Source organism: Salvelinus alpinus, chromosome 14 (assembly GCF_045679555.1).
Source record: "Salvelinus alpinus chromosome 14, SLU_Salpinus.1, whole genome shotgun sequence".
NCBI classification, from domain to species: domain Eukaryota; kingdom Metazoa; phylum Chordata; class Actinopteri; order Salmoniformes; family Salmonidae; genus Salvelinus; species Salvelinus alpinus.
In genome coordinates, this window is record NC_092099.1 from 31,352,787 (window position 1) to 31,377,456 (window position 24,670).

General features: G+C 46.1%; 1 protein-coding gene and 1 long non-coding RNA gene across 2 annotated transcripts; both read left to right on the top strand.

Moving 5' to 3' along the window:
• The first annotated feature begins 418 nt into the window (after positions 1-418).
• LOC139538240 (uncharacterized) lies at positions 419-1,689 on the top strand. The gene is made up of 2 exons (XM_071340096.1): positions 419-429; positions 549-1,689. The coding sequence occupies exons 1-2, from the start codon at positions 419-421 to the stop codon at positions 1,687-1,689; spliced, it is 1,152 nt and encodes a 383-aa protein (XP_071196197.1).
• Positions 1,690-17,405: 15,716 nt separating this feature from the next.
• On the top strand, positions 17,406-20,791 carry LOC139538772 (uncharacterized). The gene is made up of 2 exons (XR_011667803.1): positions 17,406-17,797; positions 20,549-20,791. It is a non-coding gene; the product is annotated as an uncharacterized lncRNA (long non-coding RNA).
• The last annotated feature ends 3,879 nt before the right edge of the window (positions 20,792-24,670 follow it).

Consider the following 24,670-nt stretch of genomic DNA (forward strand, 5'->3'; position numbering starts at 1 on the left):
ACCATCACATCAGATATTAGGGAGAGAGACATAGAGAGAGAGAGAAAGAGAGAGGGAGTAGAAGACAGGTTGTCCAGCCGTAATGAGCAACAGTAACTCATGTCAGAGCTGGGCTGTGAGTTATGACCTTTTTGGTCAGGATGGGGTTAATATTTTCACTTCCAATGGCCTGACACCCTACCTAAGGAGCGCGTGGACAGCTTGATGCATCTGCGCCAGAATTTATAACCGCGATCATTGTCTCTGTTATTTTTGCCCTCTGAACTCTCCGCCCTGACACTCGTCTGCCTTTGCAGCCGTCTCTCGCATGGTGTACTCTGAAGTGCCAGATCCCTTTCGCCATGTCTCAGCGTGGCGGTAAATCTGGAAGGCTGGCAGGCTGGGGCCATAGTTGCCAGAGAGGGAGGACAGGGGGAGAATGGAGATGGGGTAAGATTGGTAGGATATATGGAGGGGGAGACGAGGTGAGGGTGGTAGGACAGGGGGAGAATGGAGATGAGGTGAGGGTGGTAGGACGGGGGAAAGTGGAGACGAGGTGAGGGTGGTAGGACGGGGGAGAGTGGAGACGAGGTGAGGGTGGGAGGACAGGGGGAGAGTGGAGATGAGGTGAGGGTGGGAGGACAGGGGGAGAGTGGAGATGAGGTGAGGGTGGGAGGACAGGGGGAGAGTGCAGACGAGGTGAGGGTGGGAGGACAGGGGGAGAGTGCAGACGAGGTGAGGGTGGGAGGACAGGGGGAGAGTGCAGACGAGGTGAGGGTGGGAGGACAGGGGGAGAGTGAAGAAGAGGTGAGGGTGGGAGGACAGGGGGAGAGTGCAGACGAGGTGAGGGTGGGAGGACAGGGGGAGAGTGGAGACGAGGTGAGGGTGGGAGGACAGGGGGAGAGTGAAGAAGAGGTGAGGGTGGGAGGACAGGGGGAGAGTGCAGACGAGGTGAGGGTGGGAGGACAGGGGGAGAGTGCAGACGAGGTGAGGGTGGGAGGACAGGGGGAGAGTGCAGACGAGGTGAGGGTGGGAGGACAGGGGGAGAGTGCAGACGAGGTGAGGGTGGGAGGACAGGGGGAGAGAGCAGACGAGGTGAGGGTGGGAGGACAGGGGGAGAGTGGAGATGAGGTGAAGGTGGGAGGACAGGGGGAGAGTGAAGAAGAGGTGAGGGTGGGAGGACAGGGGGAGAGTGGAGATGAGGTGAAGGTGGGAGGACAGGGGGAGAGTGAAGAAGAGGTGAGGGTGGGAGGACAGGGGGAGAGTGCAGACGAGGTGAGGGTGGGAGGACAGGGGGAGAGTGCAGACGAGGTGAGGGTGGGAGGACAGGGGGAGAGTGCAGACGAGGTGAGGGTGGGAGGACAGGGGGAGAGTGCAGACGAGGTGAGGGTGGGAGGACAGGGGGAGAGTGAAGAAGAGGTGAGGGTGGGAGGACAGGGGGAGAGTGCAGACGAGGTGAGGGTGGGTGGACAGGGGGAGAGTGGAGACGAGGTGAGGGTGGGAGGACAGGGGGAGAGTGGAGACGAGGTGAGGGTTGGTGGACAGGGGGAGAGTGCAGACGAGGTGAGGGTGGGAGGACAGGGGGAGAGTGCAGACGAGGTGAGGGTGGGAGGACAGGGGGAGAGTGCAGACGAGGTGAGGGTGGGAGGACAGGGGGAGAGTGGTGACGGGGTGACCACGGGTGGCCCTTGGCTGACCTTTGGGTTTTGAGTGGCAGACAACCCTCTGACTCCTGCTCTTGTCACCAGGTGTGAGTTTCTGCATTTCAGTTGACGTGAGAAGCTGAATAGTCAGTAATTTCAGCTTTGACTAATTACTTGCCCGTGTGTCTTTTTGGACTTGTTTTTGTCACCCACAGTCACAAGCCTCAGTGTCAGACATTTTGTTTCAGAGACATTTTCCATTAGTTGTCAGCCTGTCAACGTGGCTTGGAACTCAACAGCCTTCCAAATTTAGACAGAAATGCTGATCTCCCCACCCAAGTAAATAAGCTCAGTGATGTCATGATATGTTGTTGACTACTGTCTGCAGTATTATTCTTGGTTGTTCAGATCCTCAACGTGAGTCCAATCTCCCAGTGTAGTTTGTGTAGTATTTTGCAGTTGCTATGTGTGCCAAATGTGTGTGCGTGCTTGTGTGTGTGTGGTGCTGGGACCCACAGTTCTGCCTGTGCTGTGGTCTCATGGTGTGGATAGGTCCCTCAGGGCCTCTAAACTCCCAGACCTCAGCAACCCGAATCCCAGCACACATGTTCGGCCCAAGCCTATAAAACACACATATTAAGCACCTGATAATTCAGAGAAAAGTGAGGGAAAGCATAGGAATGCGCAACGAAGGCCTCGTCTTGTTTATACACACCACTTTACAAGAGCCTGTCGCTACTGCTGAGTCGGCAGGCCAAGAGAGGTACACTGAGGTAAAAAGGTTCAAGGAGACTGCCTTCTGCCATGACTCTTCCTCCTCTCTCTGCTTCTCTTCATCCCTTCATTCCTCTGAGGGTGAAAGGGCAGTCCTCTAGGTGCCCAGTGCTGAGCCCATAAATTGATGTTGGTGTGCCCTGAACAGCCTGCTAGGCCGATGTGTCAGCAAAGAACAGGGCTACTACGTGTTTATGTGTGTGTGTGTATGTAAGGTGTGTGTGCGTTTGTGTGTAACGAGGGCAAAGGAACACTGAGAAATAAGTAGGGCAGGAGAGAGGAACATGGTAGAGAGAAGAGGGGAGAGTGAGAGAGGGAGGAGGACAGGGAGGACTGGAGAAGTGAGGAGAGGGTCATAAATTAATCAAGAGGTCGTGGTGTGGTGGAGTGGTTTTGAAGAGAGGGGAGAAAAAAGCCTTGGAAATTCGCTGACAAGATTAATATGCAGTTGATGGGAAGGTTTTCACGACAGGGTGCCAACAAATAAACACAATTCAGGGATGCCACGTCCCTCGTGGGGTGGGTTCTATGAACGGACACCGCCGTTCCCCAAATTCCAGGAAGGCGATCCGGTGTCAGGTGGTCCCAGCCGCTCGCCCTCGAGGGACGGAAAGGTTATCCTGTTCTCCGAGAAACCGGGAGATCTCGGCACGATAAGGTTCACTGAGACAGCTGCGGACTAATCTCCAATCCATGCCAGCCGTAATATGGTACAGATCACACTCGGCTATCCGATAGCAGTGTGAAAATGAGCCAACTCATTTAAGATACATTTGAATCAATTTTCTTACCGCAACTTGTGTGTTACAACAACACAATGTTTTCACACCCAGAACCACTATGCTGGAATAGATGTATTTCTGTAAACTTTCATTTGATTTGACCTTTGGTCTTTAAAGAAGGGTGAAGTGGCATGCGTAGGCCTCAGAGGGTTCACTGCGGCTGTGTTTCTGTTTCAGATGGTGTTTTGGGTCACTTTAAGGATGTGGTAGTCATCGCTGGGCTCATGGCAGGAACCTGATCAGAGGCTGGCTAACTGGGGCCGTGCTGGATCCCTGCACCGGGCTCTATGAAAAGTCACAAATGGGATCATTCCTGTGCCGTTTTTTACCCAGAAGCCACCAGACCGGGTGAGGTGTGTTCCTCTCCGGATCCCCAACTGAGCCACTTTTAAAACCTAGTAGCCACCGCTAAGCTCAACCATCCAGAGCCCCAAAGCCAGGATGCCAACTAATCTAGCCCCAGATCACAATGTGAATTCACCCTTCCTTTGGCAAGAAGAAATGATGACATCACAATGTGACACCCTGATTCTCCAAAGTAGCCTTATAGTACCTATGACAGTGGATCTCTAACAGCGCTGTTGGTGAGAATAAATACATCCTAAGTAACAAATGGTTCCTGCCCTTTACAGGAAGTGGATTGAGGAAGTGGATTGAGAGAGATATTTTAGGGGTGTTCCAAATCAACTGGAGGCTCTAATTTGAGAAACAGAGGTAGCAGAACTTGACCCTGGCAAAGTTTCCTCCAGAGACCTTGAGGACCCTGCTGGATCAGTTCTTACTGTTCTCCGTGTTGGAAAGGTTTACCGTCCCGTTATGGCTATTAGTATCTCTGCATGGGCTGGGCTTACTTGGAATTCATAATTGAAATAACATGTAACAGATTGTGAATGACGTGTAACAAATGACTAGTAACATGTAGCAAATAATGATTGACATTTAACACATTTAAATCTCTTCTATCTTTATCAATTCTGATGAGACGATGGCTGCTGAGTCATTAGCCTCACAGCAGCACTCTGAGAAGCTCAACACTCCCAACATTCTCCTGAGCACACAAAGCCCCTCAAACACCCACGTTCACCCAGTCACCCAGTCACCCAGCCACCCAGTCACCCAGTCACCCAGTCACCCAGTCATCCAGTCACCCAGCCACCCAGTCACCCAGTCACCCAGTCACCCAGTCACCCAGCCACCCAGCCTCCCAGTCACCCAGTCACCCAGCCACCCAGCCTCCCAGTCACCCAGTCACCCAGTCACCCAGCCATCCAGTCACCCAGCCACCCAGCCTCCCAGTCACCCAGTCACCCAGCCACCCAGTCACCCAGTCAGCCAGCCTTCTTCTCTCTTTTCTTATCCTGTTCTCCTCATTCTTCTCCGAACCTTCGCACTGTTTCGTCTTCTCTTTTATTTTCTCACTATCCCTCTCTCTTCTCTCTTCTTCTTTCCACTGGGTTTCTCAGCCAAACCCTTGACAGGTAACAATCATCATCAGGCCTCAGCCCAGAGAGGGGCCTGGTGGGAAAATAAGGAGCTTCTGATGTCACGGCTACAGAGTTACACAGGGAGATGTAAATGAGCTGTCGTTCAGGCTGACCACTCTGTGCACGATCCAAATAACCCCCAGCAGGACCCCTCCCTCCCGCTGACCCCCCGTCCTCCCCCGGCCCCCTCCACAGCCACGGACCCCCATGCTGTCTTTGAGCTGACACATGCCGTGTGTCTCAGCACGGAGGAAGTGTGGAGGACACACCTGCTGCAGCACACAGGCCTTAGCTGCTAACCGCTGACACACTGACGGATCACAGAAGCCCTTTGTCGAACAGAGAAATTAACACTGACGCTCGCTCATTAGAGTACCATTGTAGCATTAGCACTTTGTCCTCCATTAAGGATCGCCACGGCAACACACTGAGTTTCTTAATGTACCGTAGGGCAGGGTGCTATTGCTACTTTGGCTGAAATGGCCAGGCTGTGTGAAAAATATGTTCCTGGCTGTCTGACAATCAGCCAAACTTTGTAGCCAATCAGCCTGCATGTAGCAAATGAACACATTTATATAGACACATAGAAACTAAGTCTGAGAGAGGTATATTGGTATATATATATATGTGTGTGTGTGTGGGGGGACAATGTTCAGCACTGGTTTCAAGGTCACTGGCCCATGTCTCTCCCCCTCCTTCCCCCTGCAGGGGGATTGTAATAGCTCTGATGACAGACATGTCGGACCAGCTGGGACAGTTTAACCCCTGTGCAGAACAGGTCCCTCACACACATACACACACCCTTATAAATACACATTCAAAGTAAATAGAGACCCCCGGGCCCCGGTAAATAAAGGCAAGAAAATAAGGATTGTTATTGTTGAATATGGTTAGGCTGTCTGGTCTATTAACGTTTTAAATTCTTATACTGGACGCACAGACTCATGGGAGGGTATTCCTCTGACAAAACAGTTTGTCCAGAATTTAGCTGAATGACTGGTGTCTCATACCTTGTAAGACGAGCGTATAATTTCATCGCGGTCATGTGCTAAATTCCACTTAACTCACGACACCTGGCTGTTGACAGTCAGAGCTCTCGCCATTTTAATTGGACATGCCTCCAGCAGATCAAAGTTAACCCCTCCGACATGACGCACGTATACCGATTCATCTAGTGAAACAATGTGCTGTGACCTGATGTCCTCATTACTAATGTGTCTATAGCCCTGTTTATACCTTGTTCTAACATGCATCCTTCATCCTGATATTGTCCTGTTCTTGTCCGATTACACTTATATCTGATCACAGTCAGATTACAATGCATATTTTATTTGTCTACAGCTGTCTAAATATGTGGGCACAATCAGAATGTGGACAAGATCAGGACAAAGGACACATGCTAGCACCAGGTATAAACAGGGATACTGTCACGCGGAGCAGAACAGGTGAACCCAAGAGCAGACTCAGACGAGGAGACTGGGATGAGGTAACCAAGGTATTTATTGAAACACGGGGGGAAGATTGAGTGCAGGCCAGGGGAAGCTCGGGCAGGTTGCCGGAAACCAGGTGCGGAGGCTGATGCTGGAGCGAGAGGTGTTGGGACAGGGTAAGCAGGTCCGGAGGGGAATCCAAGGGAGCGTAGAGTGGGGAATCCAGGACAGAGTAGCAGGACTGACGAGAAGTCGGACTGGAGACAGGGACCAGAGTCAGAGCGGGCAGAACTGTAACGGAGAGGACAGTGTCAGGCAAGGGAAAACAGGCACAACAGGACAACAGGAACAAACGGCTAGAAACATGGACTGACTGAGCAGAGATTACGATCTGGCAGTGTGGAAGAGGCAGGACTGAGTATGTGTAAAGCTATTGATTATGGAACAGGTTGCAGCTGGTGGGGATCTGCTCTGACTCCAGCACACCCGTCTCCGCCCACACAATCACACGCACGCACGCACGCACGCACGCACGCACGCACGCACACACACACACACACACACACACACACACACACACACACACACACAGAAAGGGAGATAGCACTGGGGGAGTAGCGGGAGGTCAAGGAGACACAGGATGAGCACTAGAGGGCATGGCAGGAGCAGATGTGACAGATAATGTGAGATGAAGTGGTTGGTAAGGGGCTCTGTGTTCTGCAATATGTGTGTGGAGAACACCTGTGCCATCACCACCTCTGGCTCTCTGTTGAAATCTGGAGTCCGTCTCCTCTTCTTGTTCCTCTTCCTTTTCCTGGGCATGGTGGGGCTCTCCTCAGGTAACCTCTAGTAGTGTAGTCTGGACTGGCCTGGAGGTTAAGGCCCACCAGGTTCAGTATACCAGGCTGTAGTGTAGTCTGGCCTGGTGCTCCAGACTCTGGCCTTGAGATTCAGGCCTAGTGGGTACCTACACAGTGAGAGACCGGCTGTGTGTAACAGGCTGCTGTAGTGTACCGTAGTCTGAGGTTCAATGGGTCCTACTGGCAGAGCAGAGCAGAGGGCACTGGAGGTGCTGATCCAGGAACAGCTGGAGAAGCACTGGTCACATGGGAGCAGGCTTTCCCTCCAAACAGCTGGGATAACAAACCCTCTCAACCCAGCAGCCACCCAGGCAATACACCCAACCACCCAGGCAAGGCAATACACACAGCCTCCAAACTAAACTATGCCCCATAGATACTACATGGTCTGTAGAGGTGAAAGCAGTAACTATCGAGTAGGTGTTATTCAAATGTTCCTCAGTTCACATAGGGACAAATCCAAACCAAATTTAAATGCACATATGTTTCTGACATATGCATGACTTAAGTGAAAAAAGTGACATCTGTTCATCTCAAGTTAGGATTAAGTCCAGAAGTTTTTACATACTGTAAATTAGTGTTTCCAGGTCTAGTGATAGCTGAGGGAGTCCTCATATGGCACAGGTCTATGAATGTGACTTCTGTGGATTTCTCTCTCTCTCACACTCTGTCACACATGCACGCACACACACACACATGCACAGACACAAACACAAAGGGCAGCTGGACTGGGCCTCTCCCTGGAAGCAGCTCCCTGTTGGTTCCTCCCCACCTGCCTGTCCACACGCTGATGGCCCTGAGTTAAGGTCCGGCGGGCCATACACATTCACAGTTCTCCAGCCACTCGCTCCTGTGTGTGTGTGTGTGTGTGTGTGTGTGTGTGTGTGTGTGTGTGTGTGTGTGTGTGTGTGTGTGTGTGTGTGTGTGTGTGTGTGTGTGTGTGTGTGTGTGTGTGTGTGTGTGTGTGTGTGTGTGTGTGTGTGTGTGTGTGTGTGTGTGTGTGTGTGTGTGTGTGTGTGTGTGAGAGATAAAGAACTACTCCAGTAAGAATTGATTGATTGATTGATTACACGTGTATGTATTTCAATGTTGAGAGTGTTCAGACAAAGAGACATGCACAATAACATTGAGAAAGGAGAGCATAGACAGCTCAAAGTTTCAGACAGAGAGAGAAAAGGCCAGAGAGGGACCTGTGTTTAACCAATGAGATGACAACGTTCTGTTGGGAGGTGCTCTGATGGGTGGTGGAGGGCCAGAGGAGGGGGTTGAGGGGACAGAGGTGGGGGTTGGGGGGGGGGGGGGGGTAATACATCATGTTTCCGTAGGGGGATCCTTAACATGCAACAACATTGTTCACAGCTTATCAGAAAGTTCATGTCACACCCAGGGATGTCCACAGGACCGCCAGCCTGACAGATCATCCTCTCTGACAAAGACGGATGAAAGCAGAATGTCAGAAGGGCGCAGGACGGGTGGCCATCCAGAACACCCACACTAAATTTAGGGGTAATGGCAGGGGGCGGGGGGTGTAGTGGCAGGAAAAAACATCTCTCTCTCTCTCTCTCTCTCTCTCTCTGCCTGCCTGCCTGCCTGCATGCCTGCCTGCCTGCCTGCCTGCCTGCCTGCCTGCCTGCCTGCCTGCCTGCCTGCTGTAACAGAGCTGTTATTTGCTGCATTCAGGCTGAAAATGTTTTTTTAAGGATGAATGTTAACTGCGCGTGACGGTGAGTGTGTTTCCATCCAGCAGATTAGAGGAGATAAGTGGAGATACAGCCGCTGGGTAGCATCATTCGCTTTAAAAAGTGTCAGCATGGCCAGTCAATTTATAGCTTCCCTCCCATCGGCACTGGTAAGTGATTCGCTGTGTAACCGTATCCGTTAAATCCAGACCCCCCTCTGTCTCCCACCTCCCACCTTCAACAATATCCTCCACAAAACACGCACACACGCACGTCCACAAGCACACATGCACACACCTGCTCAGTACATCCCAGCTCTGTCGTTTTGATCCTGATACCCCCTCTCCTCGACAGGTTCCACCGCAGTAACCTTTCACATTTAAACTAACTCCAACCAACCAGAACCTCCTGCCAATGCTTGGACCGTGTGTGACGACTGGGAGGGGAGGTTGTGCCAAGCTGGGGCCAAGGGGCTAGAGATGGTGGATTGCAGGGTTGGTCCTTGTCTGCTGTTTTCTGGTGACAAAAAACGAGGCGCTCTTTAATGTTATATCTACATTTGATAGACTGTACACTGTGAGCCATTCTCTTTTTCCTAGTATTGTCCACTGTAGAGTAAAAGTTGAGATTTTAAAAAAGTATTTTCACAGATTTTGTCTTAATTGAGACATTGTTTTAACCTACATGTTTTTGTTCTGGGTGAAAACCCCAACAAAGGCTCTGCCTTCTAGAAACAACATTCCAGAACATTACTTTCCCCAGAAGCACAGGGATTTCATCAGCTTTAAATTATTTACATTTTCACAGAGACATTTCTTTTCTGTCAGCCTCCATATCTAAACACTCCATGACATGAGGACATGTCTCGGAGGTCAGAGGTCAAATCAGTTTAAAACAATAACACGTAATAAGCTATTTAGTTCAATTAGATTCATCCATTTATCCTCTAAAGGAAAACTAAGGAAAAAATGCAATTTTGTGTTTAATATGCTATGTGTTTAATATGCTCTAGAAATATGCTCTAAAAACTCTTCAAGTCAATTGTGCATACAGGATTATTTTATATGCATTAATATGTAATTACAAGTTACATATTAAGTTATAAGGAGTTATAATCCATTAGTTACGAAACCAAATGAGTTGAATCTTAGAAGATCTTATTTTGGTAGCCTTATTGATCCTGGATGAGTAGTAGCTCATTAATGAGTAGTGTGTTGTAGTAGTGGTGTGGCCTGGCCGTGAGCAGAGGGCTGCTGTGGTCCAGATGTGCTGTTGAGGGACGGCTTCATGGCCTGAGCTCTGGACAGACACACCGCTCTACCATCTGAGGAGTGACACACACACACACACACACACACACACACACACACACACACACACACACACACACACACACACACACACACACACACACACACACACACACACACACACACACACACACACACACACACACACACACATACACACACATGCGAACATACAAACACATGCACACACATGCGTAATGAAAGTGAGGGTGTGTATGTAAGAGAAAGTGACCTTATTTGAAAAGATCTGGGGGTGTCGGTTAGCTAACTCACCTCTAATACCCCTCTATCACACATGACAGCGCTCATCCAAACACAGAGGTTCCACTGACCCGTTAAGCAGGTCACTAACACACTCCACAGCAACAGTGTACACCCAGCATCCCCGTCACCACACACTGAACATTCCGGGGCATAACATTTCTAAAGTAAAATCAGGATTTGGGGGAAATAAAAGGAAAGAAAGTGAAAGATTGAGAAATCTATTTTTGTCATTATTTTGTTCGGCTCCCTAATATTTACATTTAATTCAGATATAAATTGAGAGGGAAAATGTCACTTCTTATGTAATAACCCTAAACCTAGCGTCATGTCCACAGCATGCTTCAACCCTAACCCTAGTCATTACCCTAACCCCTAAAACTAGCTTCATGTCCACAGCATGCTTCAACTCAACTCTAACCCTAGCCTCAACCCTAACCCTAACTCTAACCCTAACCTTGGTTTATCATACTTTTTATCCTGCTTTTCTCTTTGGACCCATAATGTGATTGTGCTCGACTTTCCCTTTGACCCGAGCCATAACGACCAATAGAGCAGGAACCTATCTCCTGTTTCTGTAGCTTGAGGTAGCTTGATGTACAAGTACCCCCCCTGGACAGACGCTAGTCTGTCGCAGGGCCTTTCTACAAATGAATCTTCTTAATGCTGAGTGCCAAGCAGAGAGGGTCCTGGGGATCAACCTGGGATCGAACCCCCAACCTTCCATGTCAGGGCGGACACTCCAATCACAAGGCCTAATTGAGAAACCCTAATTGATTGGTCAGAGAATGATCCGTGACTGGTGATTGGTAGTTCTGGTTGATTGACAGGCAGATGCAGGAGGCAGTGCCTGGGGTGAAGAGCGAACTATTTTTCTCTCTCTCGCTCCAAGTTACTGTGCTCTGAGCTTGTCTACAAAGGGGCCAGGGGGATATTTACAGCATGTAGACACATGAAGGTCAGATGCGTAAAGTGGCCCTGATGGCTTTCCCAAATGGCATTTCCTGCAATGCCGAACCCTGATTGGAGCATGTCATTTACGGTGGCCAGCAAGTGTCCCAAAACACTGCAGGGAGAATTCTGCAGTAAATCGGGGGCTGAGAACTGGCTTTGTTGACATCTCTGAGCGATAATGAAACTGTGGAGGTGATCGTGTGTAGTGTTTGGTAAAGGGGGGAGTGTAGACAGTTCCCTGAAGTAGGAAAAATGGGACGGAAACCCATTCTGAAGCTGGGAGTCGGAGCTGTAAAGGGACGTCTGAGGCACCACAGTCATGTCCAGCAAATAATTCACGTTGAAAAGTTTTTTCCTCCTTAATTTCTGGTCTGGCAGGCCTTTCCCCACTGGATAATTTAGTGGCTGTTCCTGGGGAAGGGTGGGCATGGGAATGAATCACATACAGACTGAGCCCTTAGCTGCTCTAACACTGAGAGAACATGTTTAATATGTAGGTCTACCACTGACCTCTCTCTGTGTTTAATATGTAGGTCTACCACTGACCTCTCTCTGTGTTTATATGTAGGTCTACCACTGACCTCTCTGTCTGTGTTTAATATGTAGGTCTACCACTGAGCTCTCTCTGTGTTTAATATGTAGGTCTACCACTGACCTCTCTCTGTGTTTAATATGTAGGTCTACCACTGACCTCTCTGTGTGTTTAATATGTAGGTCTACCACTGACCTCTCTGTCTGTGTTTAATATGTAGGTCTACCACTGACCTCTCTCTGTGTTTATATGTAGGTCTACCACTGACCTCTCTCTGTGTTTATATGTAGGTCTACCACAGACCTCTCTCTGTGTTTAATATGTAGGTCTACCACTGAGCTCTCTCTGTGTTTATATGTAGGTCTACCACTGACCTCTCTCTGTGTTTAATATGTAGGTCTACCACTGAGCTCTCTCTGTGTTTATATGTAGGTCTACCACTGACCTCTCTGTCTGTGTTTAATATGTAGGTCTACCACTGAGCTCTCTCTGTGTTTAATATGTAGGTCTACCACTGACCTCTCTCTGTGTTTATATGTAGGTCTACCACTGAACTCTCTCTGTGTTTAATATGTAGGTCTACCACTGACCTCTCTCTGTGTTTAATATGTAGGTCTACCACTGACCTCTCTCTGTGTTTATATGTAGGTCTACCACTGAACTCTCTCTGTGTTTAATATGTAGGTCTACCACTGACCTCTCTCTGTGTTTAATATGTAGGTCTACCACTGACCTCTCTGTGTTTAATATGTAGTTCTACCACTGACCTCTCTCTGTGTTTAATATGTAGGTCTACCACAGACCTCTCTCTGTGTTTAATATGTAGGTCTACCACTGACCTCTCTCTGTGTTTAATATGTAGGTCTACCACTGACCTCTCTCTGTGTTTAATATGTAGGTCTACCACTGACCTCTCTCTGTGTTTATATGTAGGTCTACCACAGACCTCTCTCTGTGTTTAATATGTAGTTCTACCACTGACCTCTCTCTGTGTTTATATGTAGGTCTACCACAGACCTCTCTCTGTGTTTAATATGTAGGTCTACCACTGACCTCTCTCTGTGTTTGATATGTAGGTCTACCACTGACCTCTCTCTGTGTTTAATATGTAGGTCTACCACTGATCTCTCTCTGTGTTTAATATGTAGGTCTACCACTGATCTCTCTCTGTGTTTAATATGTAGGTCTACCACTGATCTCTCTCTGTGTTTAATATGTAGGTCTACCACTGACCTCTCTCTGTGTTTAATATGTAGGTCTACCACTGACCTCTCTCTGTGTTTAATATGTAGGTCTACCACTGACCTCTCTCTGTGTTTAATATGTAGGTCTACCACTGAGCTCTCTCTGTGTTTATATGTAGGTCTACCACTGACCTCTCTGTCTGTGTTTAATATGTAGGTCTACCACTGAGCTCTCTCTGTGTTTAATATGTAGGTCTACCACTGACCTCTCTCTGTGTTTATATGTAGGTCTACCACTGAACTCTCTCTGTGTTTAATATGTAGGTCTACCACTGACCTCTCTCTGTGTTTAATATGTAGGTCTACCACTGACCTCTCTCTGTGTTTATATGTAGGTCTACCACTGAACTCTCTCTGTGTTTAATATGTAGGTCTACCACTGACCTCTCTCTGTGTTTAATATGTAGGTCTACCACTGACCTCTCTGTGTTTAATATGTAGTTCTACCACTGACCTCTCTCTGTGTTTAATATGTAGGTCTACCACAGACCTCTCTCTGTGTTTAATATGTAGGTCTACCACTGAACTCTCTCTGTGTTTAATATGTAGGTCTACCACTGACCTCTCTCTGTGTTTAATATGTAGGTCTACCACTGAACTCTCTCTGTGTTTAATATGTAGGTCTACCACTGACCTCTCTGTCTGTGTTTAATATGTAGGTCTACCACTGACCTCTCTCTGTGTTTAATATGTAGGTCTACCACTGACCTCTCTGTCTGTGTTTAATATGTAGGTCTACCACTGACCTCTCTGTCTGTGTTTAATATGTAGGTTTACCACTGACCTCTCTCTGTGCTTGATATGTAGGTCTACCACTGACCTCTCTCTGTGTATACAGTACATATATTGTTTCAGATGGAAAGACTTTTAACTCTATATCCCTCACAGGGCCGTAACTACATATGAGAACACCAAGATTCAGACCTAATTTTATCTAATTTGATATTTTTTTAATATAACAAAACTATATTTTTTGTACAAAATAAAGAAAATAAATGAGTGGTAAACATTTAAATTCTGCTCCCAGCGTTGATCAAAGGTCAGGGCGCTTATATTCTTGATCTGACTGAGTTGTAATCACGCCTGCCTCTCTGCGAATGAGTGGAATCATGAACAGTGGTTTGTTCGTTATGTTCGCCTGCGAACATGCCTCCAGATTTGCCTTTTTTTTAGCAGCACATTCAACAATCTCTCAAACGGCTAACTCCGCCCGCTTGCGGTACAGACCAAGGGCCTGAGACGTGAAACAAACGACCCTAGCTCGTAGTTGGCTCAAGTAGGCAACTACAGACGCTGCTGACAGTGTTTTTGCTAGATGCTGGACAAAATGCCATTTTAAAACTGTCCTGCAACTCTTGCTGTGTCTACAGACATCCACCAAACAAAAACCAGCTCTCTGAGAATGACTGCTGGTAAATAGTCGCTTATAGATATGTCCATCAGTCAGGTGGCTAGCTGCCGACAGAGACTTCTATTGCAGTAACGTTGAAGGGCTCTGGCTAGTATTCCTTATCCAAGAAGGATGAAGTAAGAAGCTAACGTTAAAACAGAGCCTACCTCAGCAGGAGCAAAAAATAGGCTACTAAGTTCTCATAATAACTTTGCTTTACAGAGTGTAGGCTACTGAGACAGACAGTGATGTGTCACTCAGTGGTGAGGCTGAGGCAGGCTGCAATGCATGCAGGAGAAGCAGAGGAGAGAGAGAGAGAGCGGTTAGTACATAGGTTCCCAAACTTGGGGTCTGGGGCCTCATGTGGAGTCCCCTGAGAAAATCTGTACTAATCTTATCAAACAAGTTAGGAAGAAGATATGTTTCAGTATGAACATCTCCACATGGCCTATCTTCCCTACAGGCCTATACCTACATTCAAATGCAAACAATGCAGTTCTAAAAATGTCATCGTTTTTGTTTATATCGGTGGTTGTTCGTCTTATCTTCATCGCCCACTGGAGTTTATAGTTGACCCATTACCCACTTTGTTTTGGCTCTACATCACTGATATTAATACAGAATTGTAAATAATATTCTATTAACTCATGTAAATGTGATAATATGATCATCTGTGTGCTCCATTGATGTATGTTGGTGCGGAGCATGATTAGTGCCTCGGAGTACAAATGTGAACGCTTTGTAATTTGAGAAAAGAGATATCTATGTAAAGAGTTGACTATTTTACGTAATTCATCATTCCAACTGACTAAACAGTCACTGATGCTACGTGTCAGTGTGAATCAGTTCTCATATTTCCCCCCTTTCAAATTATAACATTACAATTGTATAGCTAATAGGCTCTGTGTTTGTAGATCGACTGAGGTGAATGAACCTTCAGCAAGTGATAAAGGCCCCCTTACGGATCTCACTAAAATGCAAACCCTGGTTACGGCCCTCATCCCTCATAGAATTAATTCCCATATGGGTCCATGCCACACCTAGGTTCAAACACATAATTACTTAACTAATTTGAAATTGAAAATACAGCTCAAAACAACTACTTATATTTGAAGTACTGTATTTACATGCCTATTTGTAAAACCAAATATTCTGCCAGATGGTATTTGAAATACATTTGGAAAGTACTAAATCAACAGTAGCTGTATATGTATGGTTCATTCAAAGGCACCTTGGCTTCGAGGTTTTAACAGAGCTAAAGACCTGTTGCTAAGTGTTGCTTAGTGTTGCTTAGTGTTTCGAAGGACAGGTGTTAGTACTGGTAGTGCTGTGAGTGTTGTATCTCTCTCTTTCTCCTCCCTCACACATACAGTACCTTGTAAAAGGTTATGAGATGCCTTTTCTTATATTCATCTGGCCTTAGAACTGGGTGGTCTGTTTGACCCTAACCCCCCAGTGTCAAAGGTCATAGTACAGTGTGTCCTCAGACATGCCGTGTTGGAATCCAGGAATCTATGCTATGGAATGTGTACACACGTATTGGTTACGTACAGTAATAACTTATATCAAATTGTATCAGAATAACTAAATCAGCTGCTAATTGAACAAAAAAAGATGTATTTGGAATTCTGCACTCCATAATGTATTACTATCAGAAATTCTAAACCTGATTGAAACAATTATTCCACCATACTGCCAAGAACACCAGTAAATACATACAAACTCAGTGGGTTGGCCCTGGTTCTGGGTAGGCAGCACAATGGCATGGCTCGGGTTAGCTTGGTGGTAGCTTGGTTCTGGCCAAGTCCAGTCCTGGACATTACCAGAAACTGAGGGTGAGGAGTGTTTTATGAGGAAGATCACATCCTTGCTGAGGTGGGACAAAGTGAGAAGAAGCTCTAATCGTGTTCTTTCCCATTTTCCCCATCACTGTGACATTCACCAGTCATTTTATCAGAAGGGTGAAAAGAGTGATGGAATGTTGTGGCTTTACGCTTCAGCTGTAGATCTGTCTGTCTGAGCTGTGGATTTCAGTAGTATTGGCAACAGACAATACACACTGATATGCACACACACACACACACACACACACACACACACACACACACACACACACACACACACACACACACACACACACACACACACACACACACACACACACACACACACACACACACACACACACACACACACACACACAGACACACACACACAGCTGATAGCTTTAACATATCAAGTCCGGCTTAGTGTTTTACAGTCCTGGCCTTCCAGCATGACTCCTGAAATAGATATCACAGAGAACCAAATTTGGTGTGACTGTGCTGTCAAAGACAATCTCTCAGTTCCTCTATTTAACTCAAATTCTTGAATCACGTTTTACTACCAGTGGCTAAAAGTTTGGCGAGAGTGTGAGACGCTGACACATTACTGTAAATATTTGTCCTCGTCTTTCATACCGAGGTATTTGGAACCATGAATGCATTATTCACACTTATCTTTCCTCAGTTCTTGGAATAGTGCTTGTTGACCTGTAAAACTGTATTTATAGCAGCATCCAGGAACGTAAGACACTCCCATCAATAACTAACTAACCCCGGCTAGCTGGGCGGGCCAGCACAATCAACCTGTCTGCTTTTATCAGCCTCACAACATCACAACATCACACTGCTAGTGTCTCAGTCCAACACTTAGTCTGTTTAACAATGTTACAGTGACTGTCACAGCATCTCACCCTGGCCCATTTAACACAGCAGCCCAGTGACGCCATGGCACCTGGAGTATTTCATATTACAGCTCCTACGACAACATAGCGCCTGGCCTGTGCATACAGCAGGTGTGGGAGCATGGCTCTCCTAGCTGCTGCAGCTATCTCAACATCACAACACTTAGTATTTAACAGTTCTCACCAGACCCTAGATATTGTATGGATAGACAAGGGGGAACGCTTGGCGTCACATTACACTGTGTGTGTGTGTGTGTGTGTGTGTGTGTGTGTGTGTGTGTGTGTGTGTGTGTGTGTGTGTGTGTGTGTGTGTGTGTGTGTGTGTGTGTGTGCATGCCTGCGCACTTGTTTGCTTATACTATATGTCGCTCTATGGGTCTAATCTCGTTGAGCTAGGGCAGGACAGAAGCATTCAGGTCATAGTAACTCCAAATGTACAGGAAAGAACATAATGGGATAAATATCCATTCAGGATGCAGACAGAGAGCTAAATGATGTCATATGCATGACATAAGCTCTGCAACAGGAGCGATGCCAAATGGTTTTCTAGATCTTCCTTCGTATCGTTTCCTCTGCCATTCTTTCTCACTCTCCCTATCGTTCCTTCTCGTTCTCTACCAGGCCAAACCTCACAATAACAGCACAATGGTGCCACTGTTCTCTCTGTCCACAGATACACAACACAGCTGCACTGAGACACATGGGACTGAGACAGACACCCATCAGTTATGTCATAGAAGCACACACACGGTGAGATCCACTCACACTTCCACATGCCGTTCATTTCACAGCTGTGGCCTTTAGCACAAAACAAACAGACACATATTTCCTTTAGCTGAAATTATTCAAGTATTAACAGCTAGGTGCTAAAACTAACACATATAAAACTTGAAAAACAATATGCATGTGTAAAGAAACATATGACAACACACACACACAAAGATGCATGCACACATGCGCACACACACACACACACACACACACACACACACACACACACACACACACACACACACACACACACACACACACACACACACACACACACACACACACACACACACACACACACACACACACACACACACACACACACACACACACACACACAATTATCCCAGCACTAAGCCCAGACATGAAACCGGCCACAAAGTCCAGAAGTGGCACCTTAGTCCAGGATTTCATTTTGTGAAATGGCGTTAGAAAAACACACGATGTAGCCAGTTGTTTGGGGGGCAAATGGAGCAGACATCATAAAGGCAGGTTTTATTAGCTGTTGCTTGATTTGTTCCTGCAGCCCGTGGAGTGAGCTGCTAAATCAATGCATCCAGCTGTTCTCCCGGTCGGGCTCTCTGGAAGCGCAGCAGGTGTATGGCCCACTACGCCTGGCTGTCACACACACCCGCTCACATAACAAATAATAATGGCCTCCACACACGGCCCATCCATCACCGTTATGGCCCGGCCCAGAGAGACCGCCACTCACACACTCACACAGGGGTCCCCCCGAGCACACACTCATGACATGAGGCATGTAGGTGTGCACACACAGCAGTGTGCATAAAGACACACGTTCACACACAGGTGCTGACATACATGTAGAGTACACACTTTTGCAGACGCGAAATAGATGCAAACACACAAACGCTTACACGTGCGCATACACACACACACGCACGCGCGGTCTGACGCAAAGGGGCTATCTATCATGGTTATGGCCCCGCTCCACTCAGAACTCTGCCTTACAGCAGGCCCGTAAACGACTTAAGCCAGTGAAGAAAAATGTTCCATGTACTATGTACACCAAATGGGACCTTTTTCTCTCCCCCTCCGCTGCTGTTGTTATAGAGGATATCTGCAGTTTTCAGACAGAGAGGGAAAAAGAGGAGATCTAATACACTTATTTATTTGGGCTTTCCAAACACAATAGTCGAATTGTGGCGGGCCAAAATCAATTAGTCTTCCAAACAGCAGGGGTCCACATCTGGTGTAACTCTAAACTAGAGGCCAGGGAGGGGTGGGGGAGGATCAGGGAAAGAGGTGAGGGATTCAGCAGGGGATGGCAGCAAACTCCACAATAATCTGAAGTGCAGAGAAAGGAGGAGGAGGAGGAGGAGAGTAGCGATGTGATATGCAGTACAGTACCTCATTATATCTGTCCAGATATAGCCCTGATCTACCATCATAGAAATACAATACATCCCTCCCTCCGTGTGTGTGACCTGCAGGATACTATCATGTGGAGACACTGGCAGGGAGAGGGACATGTCCCGATACAGATCCAAACAGCTGCTTCACAGTTGCCCTCTTTCACACTTGAAACAGTGGAGAACAGTGTGTGTGTGTGCGTGTGTATGTGTGTGTGTGTGAGACACATGAAAGAGTAAGGCAGCAAAAGGCATCACTAAGAAATATTCAGTGCCTCGTAAATCAGTGCTGTACTGGTGCATAGCTTTAACAGAACCAGACACATGTACAACTGTGTGTGCGTGCGTGCGTGCGTGCGTGCGTGCGTGCGTGCGTGTGGCTGAGAATGTGTGTCTCATTCTGTTAGAGACAAAATCAGACAAAGTACCCACTATTCTGTCCTATAGGGACAGTCACATAATGTAACCTAATTGTAATCCGATCAAGTGTTGGCAGGTCGTTGACATTCATCATGGTAAAGCCATGTTCCAATTCTCTGACTGTGAAGGTTGTTGGGTTGCCGTTGGGTTGCATAGATACTACCCATGGTGCAATGGACCCTGTTGGTTGTCCAACGAAGGTCTTGAACTGACTAGAAAACCTTTAGGAGCCCCTGTCACTATGCACTTCCTTCTTCTATGGACCTGTGTTTAAGACGGTACTTCAGGTGTACAGTTTTTGTTCTATGCAATGCGACCCTGTTAGGCAGGGTCAAGGGATGTCGGAGAAACAGGTCATTATGAGAAGTTGTTGTTAATTTACCTACCTGATTAAATAAATCAAATAATGAATACAACACAATGGATGTGAGGTGTGAAAGTCTTGGAAAAAGATGTTCCTATTCAGGAGTTATCCATGTGTGGTTACCTACCGCTACTTCCTCCCACTAAGGAAAGCCCAGGATGTATCATTAGTTCCCATCTCAATGGTTTTTAAATAGCTTGTACTGTATATTAAAGTCATCATGATTTCTTTTTCTTTCAAAAATTCCACTATTAAACATGTTGCATGTTGTACCCCTGAGAGTTAACACATTTTATGTGACATTTCATTTCCTTAACATAACAGCTCTACTCAGGTTGACTTCAACAGGGGCTCAGTTTACCCTGATATATTATCTGATATATCATCTGCCGTGAACCAGGTCAGCTGGTCTAATTAAACTACCGCTCCGGACTAGAGGAAATTGTAAAGAATGAAACAAATGACTACTGAATTAATATGGCCTCATGAGAGAATGACTGTGTGGTGTATGAGTGTGTGCATACTGTATGTGATTGGCTCTCTTTATACCCTTGTTTATTTTATTTTCAGGTGCAGCTGCCCAGGGGTAGGTGCAGTTGAAAGGGAAGCTGACATTTTGTTTTGAAGCTTAGGCCTTTTTGGAAACCTTGGTTTTGCTAAGAAGGTATCACTTATAATGAAATGATGACTCTGAGGTCACTTTGTTAATTGTTTTGTGTTATAGCCTCTCTCCTAGTTTTGTGCTGAGCTAATGCTAACTTGATTTATGGAAACTGAAATTGGGAGAGAAATAAAATAAACGGTGAATTGTGATCTGCCTCGGACCCTCCTTCCATGTTCTTCCACTTAATCCCAAACTATAAGAACCTGTGTAGGCTATGGTAGAAGTATGCTCTTGGTGTAAACCTAGGGTGATGTAGTCGGATCTATTCTACTGAATTTACTTTAGTCACAACCACTTTCGGCCAGGGTGTGACACACACACAAAACAGTCCATTGGGAAAGTATTCAGACCCCTTGACTTTTTCCACATTTAGTTACATTACAGCCTTATTCTAAAATTAATCAAATGTAAAAAAAAATCTAATCAATCTACACACAATACCCCCATAACGACAAAGCAAAAACAGGTTTTTATACATTTTATAAAAACTGAAATATACATTTACTTAAGAACTCAGACATTTTACTAAGTACTTTGTTGAATAACCTTTGGCAGCAATTACAGTCTCGAGTCTTCTTTGGTATGACGCTACAAGCTTGGCGCATATGTATTTGGGGAGTTTCTCGCTTTCTTCTCTAGAGATCCTCTCAAGCTCTGTTATGTTGGATCAGGAGCGTTGCTGCACAGCTATTTTCAGGTCTCTTCAGAATGTTTGACCGGGTTCAAGTCCGGGCTCTGGCTGGGCCACTCAAGGCCTTCAGAGACTTGTGTCGAAGCCACTCCTGCATTGTCTTGGCTGTGTGCTTAGCGTTGTTGTCCTGTTGGAAGGTGAATCTTCGCCGCAGTCTGAGGTCTTGAGTGCTCTGGAGCAGGTTTTCATCAAGGATATCTCTGTACTTTATCTTTGCCTCGATCCTGACTAGTCTCCCAGTCCCTGCCTCTGAAAAACATCCCACAGCATGATGCTGCCACCACCATGCTTCACCGTAGGGATGGTGCCAGGTTTCCTTCAGATGTGATGCTTGGCATTCAGGCCAAAGAGTTCAGTCTTGGTTTCATCAGACCAGAGAATCTTGTTTCTCAAACTTTTACTGTGCCTTTTACTGAGGAGTGGCTTCCGTCTGGCCAATCTACCATTAAGGTCTGATTGGTGGAGTGCTGCAGAGATGGCTGTCCTTCTGGAAGGTTCTTCTGGAAGGTTCTTACGTTTAAGAATGATGGAGTTCTTGGGGACCTTCAATGCTGCAGAGTTGTTTTGATACCGTTACTCAAATCTGTGCCTCGACAGTGGGACCTTATATAGACAGGTGTATGCCTCCAAATCATGTCCAATCAATTGAATTTACCACAGGTGGACTTCAATCAAGTTGTAGAAACATCTCAAGGATGATCAATTGAAACAGGATGCACCTGAGCTCAATTTCGAGTCTCATAGCAAAGGGTCTGAATACTTATGTAAATATGGTATTTCTGTTTTTTATTTCTAAAAGACTGTTCTCGCTTTGTCATTATGGGGTATTGTGTGTTGATTGCTGTGGAATTTGTATTTATTTAATAAATTTTAGAATAACGCCGTAACGTAACAAAATGTGGAAAAAGTCAAAGGGTCTGAATACTTTCTGAAGGCACTGTAAGTATGTATAACTTTGTGAAGGTATTTAAAAAGGTAGTATTATTTGTATGTGTGGATGTGTTTATAGATGAGGGCTAAAAGGATCATGTTTGCTGACTTTTTAGCCTGGTACACACTAAAATATATTTTAAGTGAATTTATAAGACGTCTCGTTTTCCCATCAGTGCACTGCAGTCTCCAGACAGTGGCTATCATCACCTACCTTCTAATCTACAGGCTGGTTCTTAACCAAGTATCTATAAGGACAACACTAATCCCTGCACTCTCACTGCTTCCTCCGTCTCTCCCGCTAGTTTCCTGTCTATTTCTGCTGCTGCGACTCATCTGCTCCTGAGACTCTCAAGTTCTACCTGTATGTCTTTCCATTAATCACAGGGACCAGTTTTATGCCATGGAGCGGAGGAGAAGGAGAAGGAGAAGGAGAGGGAGTTGAGGGAGGTGAGGGAAGTGAAGGGGAGAGGATGAGGGAGGTGAGGAAAAGAGAAGTGGAGATGCTAATCCCCATAAATCTCCCCCATGCCATAGTCAGAGAAGAAGGGGAGCTATGGGAGACCTTGAGGCATTTGCCCATCCGTGGCGCTGTCCCTCTCCTCTTCCTCTCCGTCTTCATCACAACAGACAGGGTGTATATATATCGATGGGGAATGTGGGAGCAGGGTTGTCCAGGGACAGGGATACCTAGGCATTTTCTGAGAGGGACCAAGGGACGGTTGTAAATTAGCATGGAGGATACTTTAGTTATTTTACCTAATAATTCTTACAGTATAAAGAAAAAGAGCTAGTACACTTGCCAAGGCAACCCCAAATAATTTGTCTTTCCTACACCTAAAAACTTGAAGTAATGTTTTTAAAAGAGGACAATTATGAAAAGATCCTGTACATCAAACAAACTGGAGACTATTTACGATTGAACTGTATGCACATTATAAAACACACAGCTGGCATAGCCATTCTGACTCACATAGCAATTACAGTGAATCAAAACGGGTTCTCTTGTTTTCAGTGCCACTAATGACTCAGTTAATGTACCTGTTAACAATGTCTTCAGTTGACCTCTATCACATAAAAGCCATAACCTACAGTACTTGCTAAGAATTAGTGTTTTAATAGGATATAGGGCCATTATTGGATCTCTTTGTTCGCTTGTGTAATTCAGATTATTGTACTGTATGTGCTCATCTCTCATCTCTCTGGGTATCCAGCATAACCTCCGTCTCCTTCTCTTCTTGGTGAGGGACACCTAGGTCAAATACATGTTAATGTAAGAGCAGATGCTGGGAGATGAGAAGAAAGTATAAGGAGTGAATATTTAATGAATCAACAGACAGGAAACAAAACATGAACAGTGTCTGGACAAGGGACACATAACGACATTAATGCTGACTCGGGAAAGAAACTGAGGAAGTGACAGATACAGGGGAGGTAATTAATAACGTGATGGAGTCCAGGTGAGTCCGATGAAGCACTGTTGCTCTTAACAATGGCAACAGGTGTGCGTAATGATAAGCAGCCTGGCGAACTCGAGCGCCAGAGAGGGAGATCAGGAGAAGACGTGACAGTCAAATACTTTGGAATGCTTGAGCTGTGCACTATTTAGCTTGTCCTGTACAATGGAACCAATGAATAGTCCAAAAAGTGCAAGCTAAATCAAGCGCACCTCAAGTATTAGGCAGATGTGTAAACTAGGTCTGCTGTGGAATTTCCCAGTCTGATCCGCAGACAGCAAGATACTGTTATAGTTTTGTGCAGAGCCATTGATGAATGTACACTGTTAAACTTCTTATGGCCTGGGGCAGTATTGAGTAGCTTGGATGAATAAGGTGCCCAGAGTAAACTGCCTGCTACTCAGTCCCAGAAGCTAAGATATGCATATTACTAGTAGATTTGGATAGAAAAGACTCTGAAGTTTCTAAAACTGTTTGAATGATGTATGTGAGTATAACATAACTCATATGGCAGGCAAAAACCTGAGAAAAAATTAAACCAGGAAGGTGGAAATCTGAGGTTTGTAGGTTTGCCTATCCAATATACAGTGTCTTTGGGGTCATATTGCACTTCCTAAGGCTTCCACTAGATGTCAACAGTCTTTAGAACCTTGTTTGATGCTTCTACTGTGAAGAATGAGGGAAGCAGAGCTCTTTGAGTCAGGTGTCTGGCATGAGCTGACCACGCGCGCTCCCGTGAGAGCGACCTGCGTTCCATCGCATTTCTGAAGACAAAGGAATTCTCCGGTTGAAACATTATTGAAGATTTATGTTAAAAACATCCTAAAGATTGATTCTATACATCGTTTGACATGTTTCTATGAACCGTAATGGAATTTTTTGACTTTGTCTGGAGCTAGTGCCTGCGCATTTGGATTACTGTACTAAACGTGTGAACAAAAAGGAGGTAT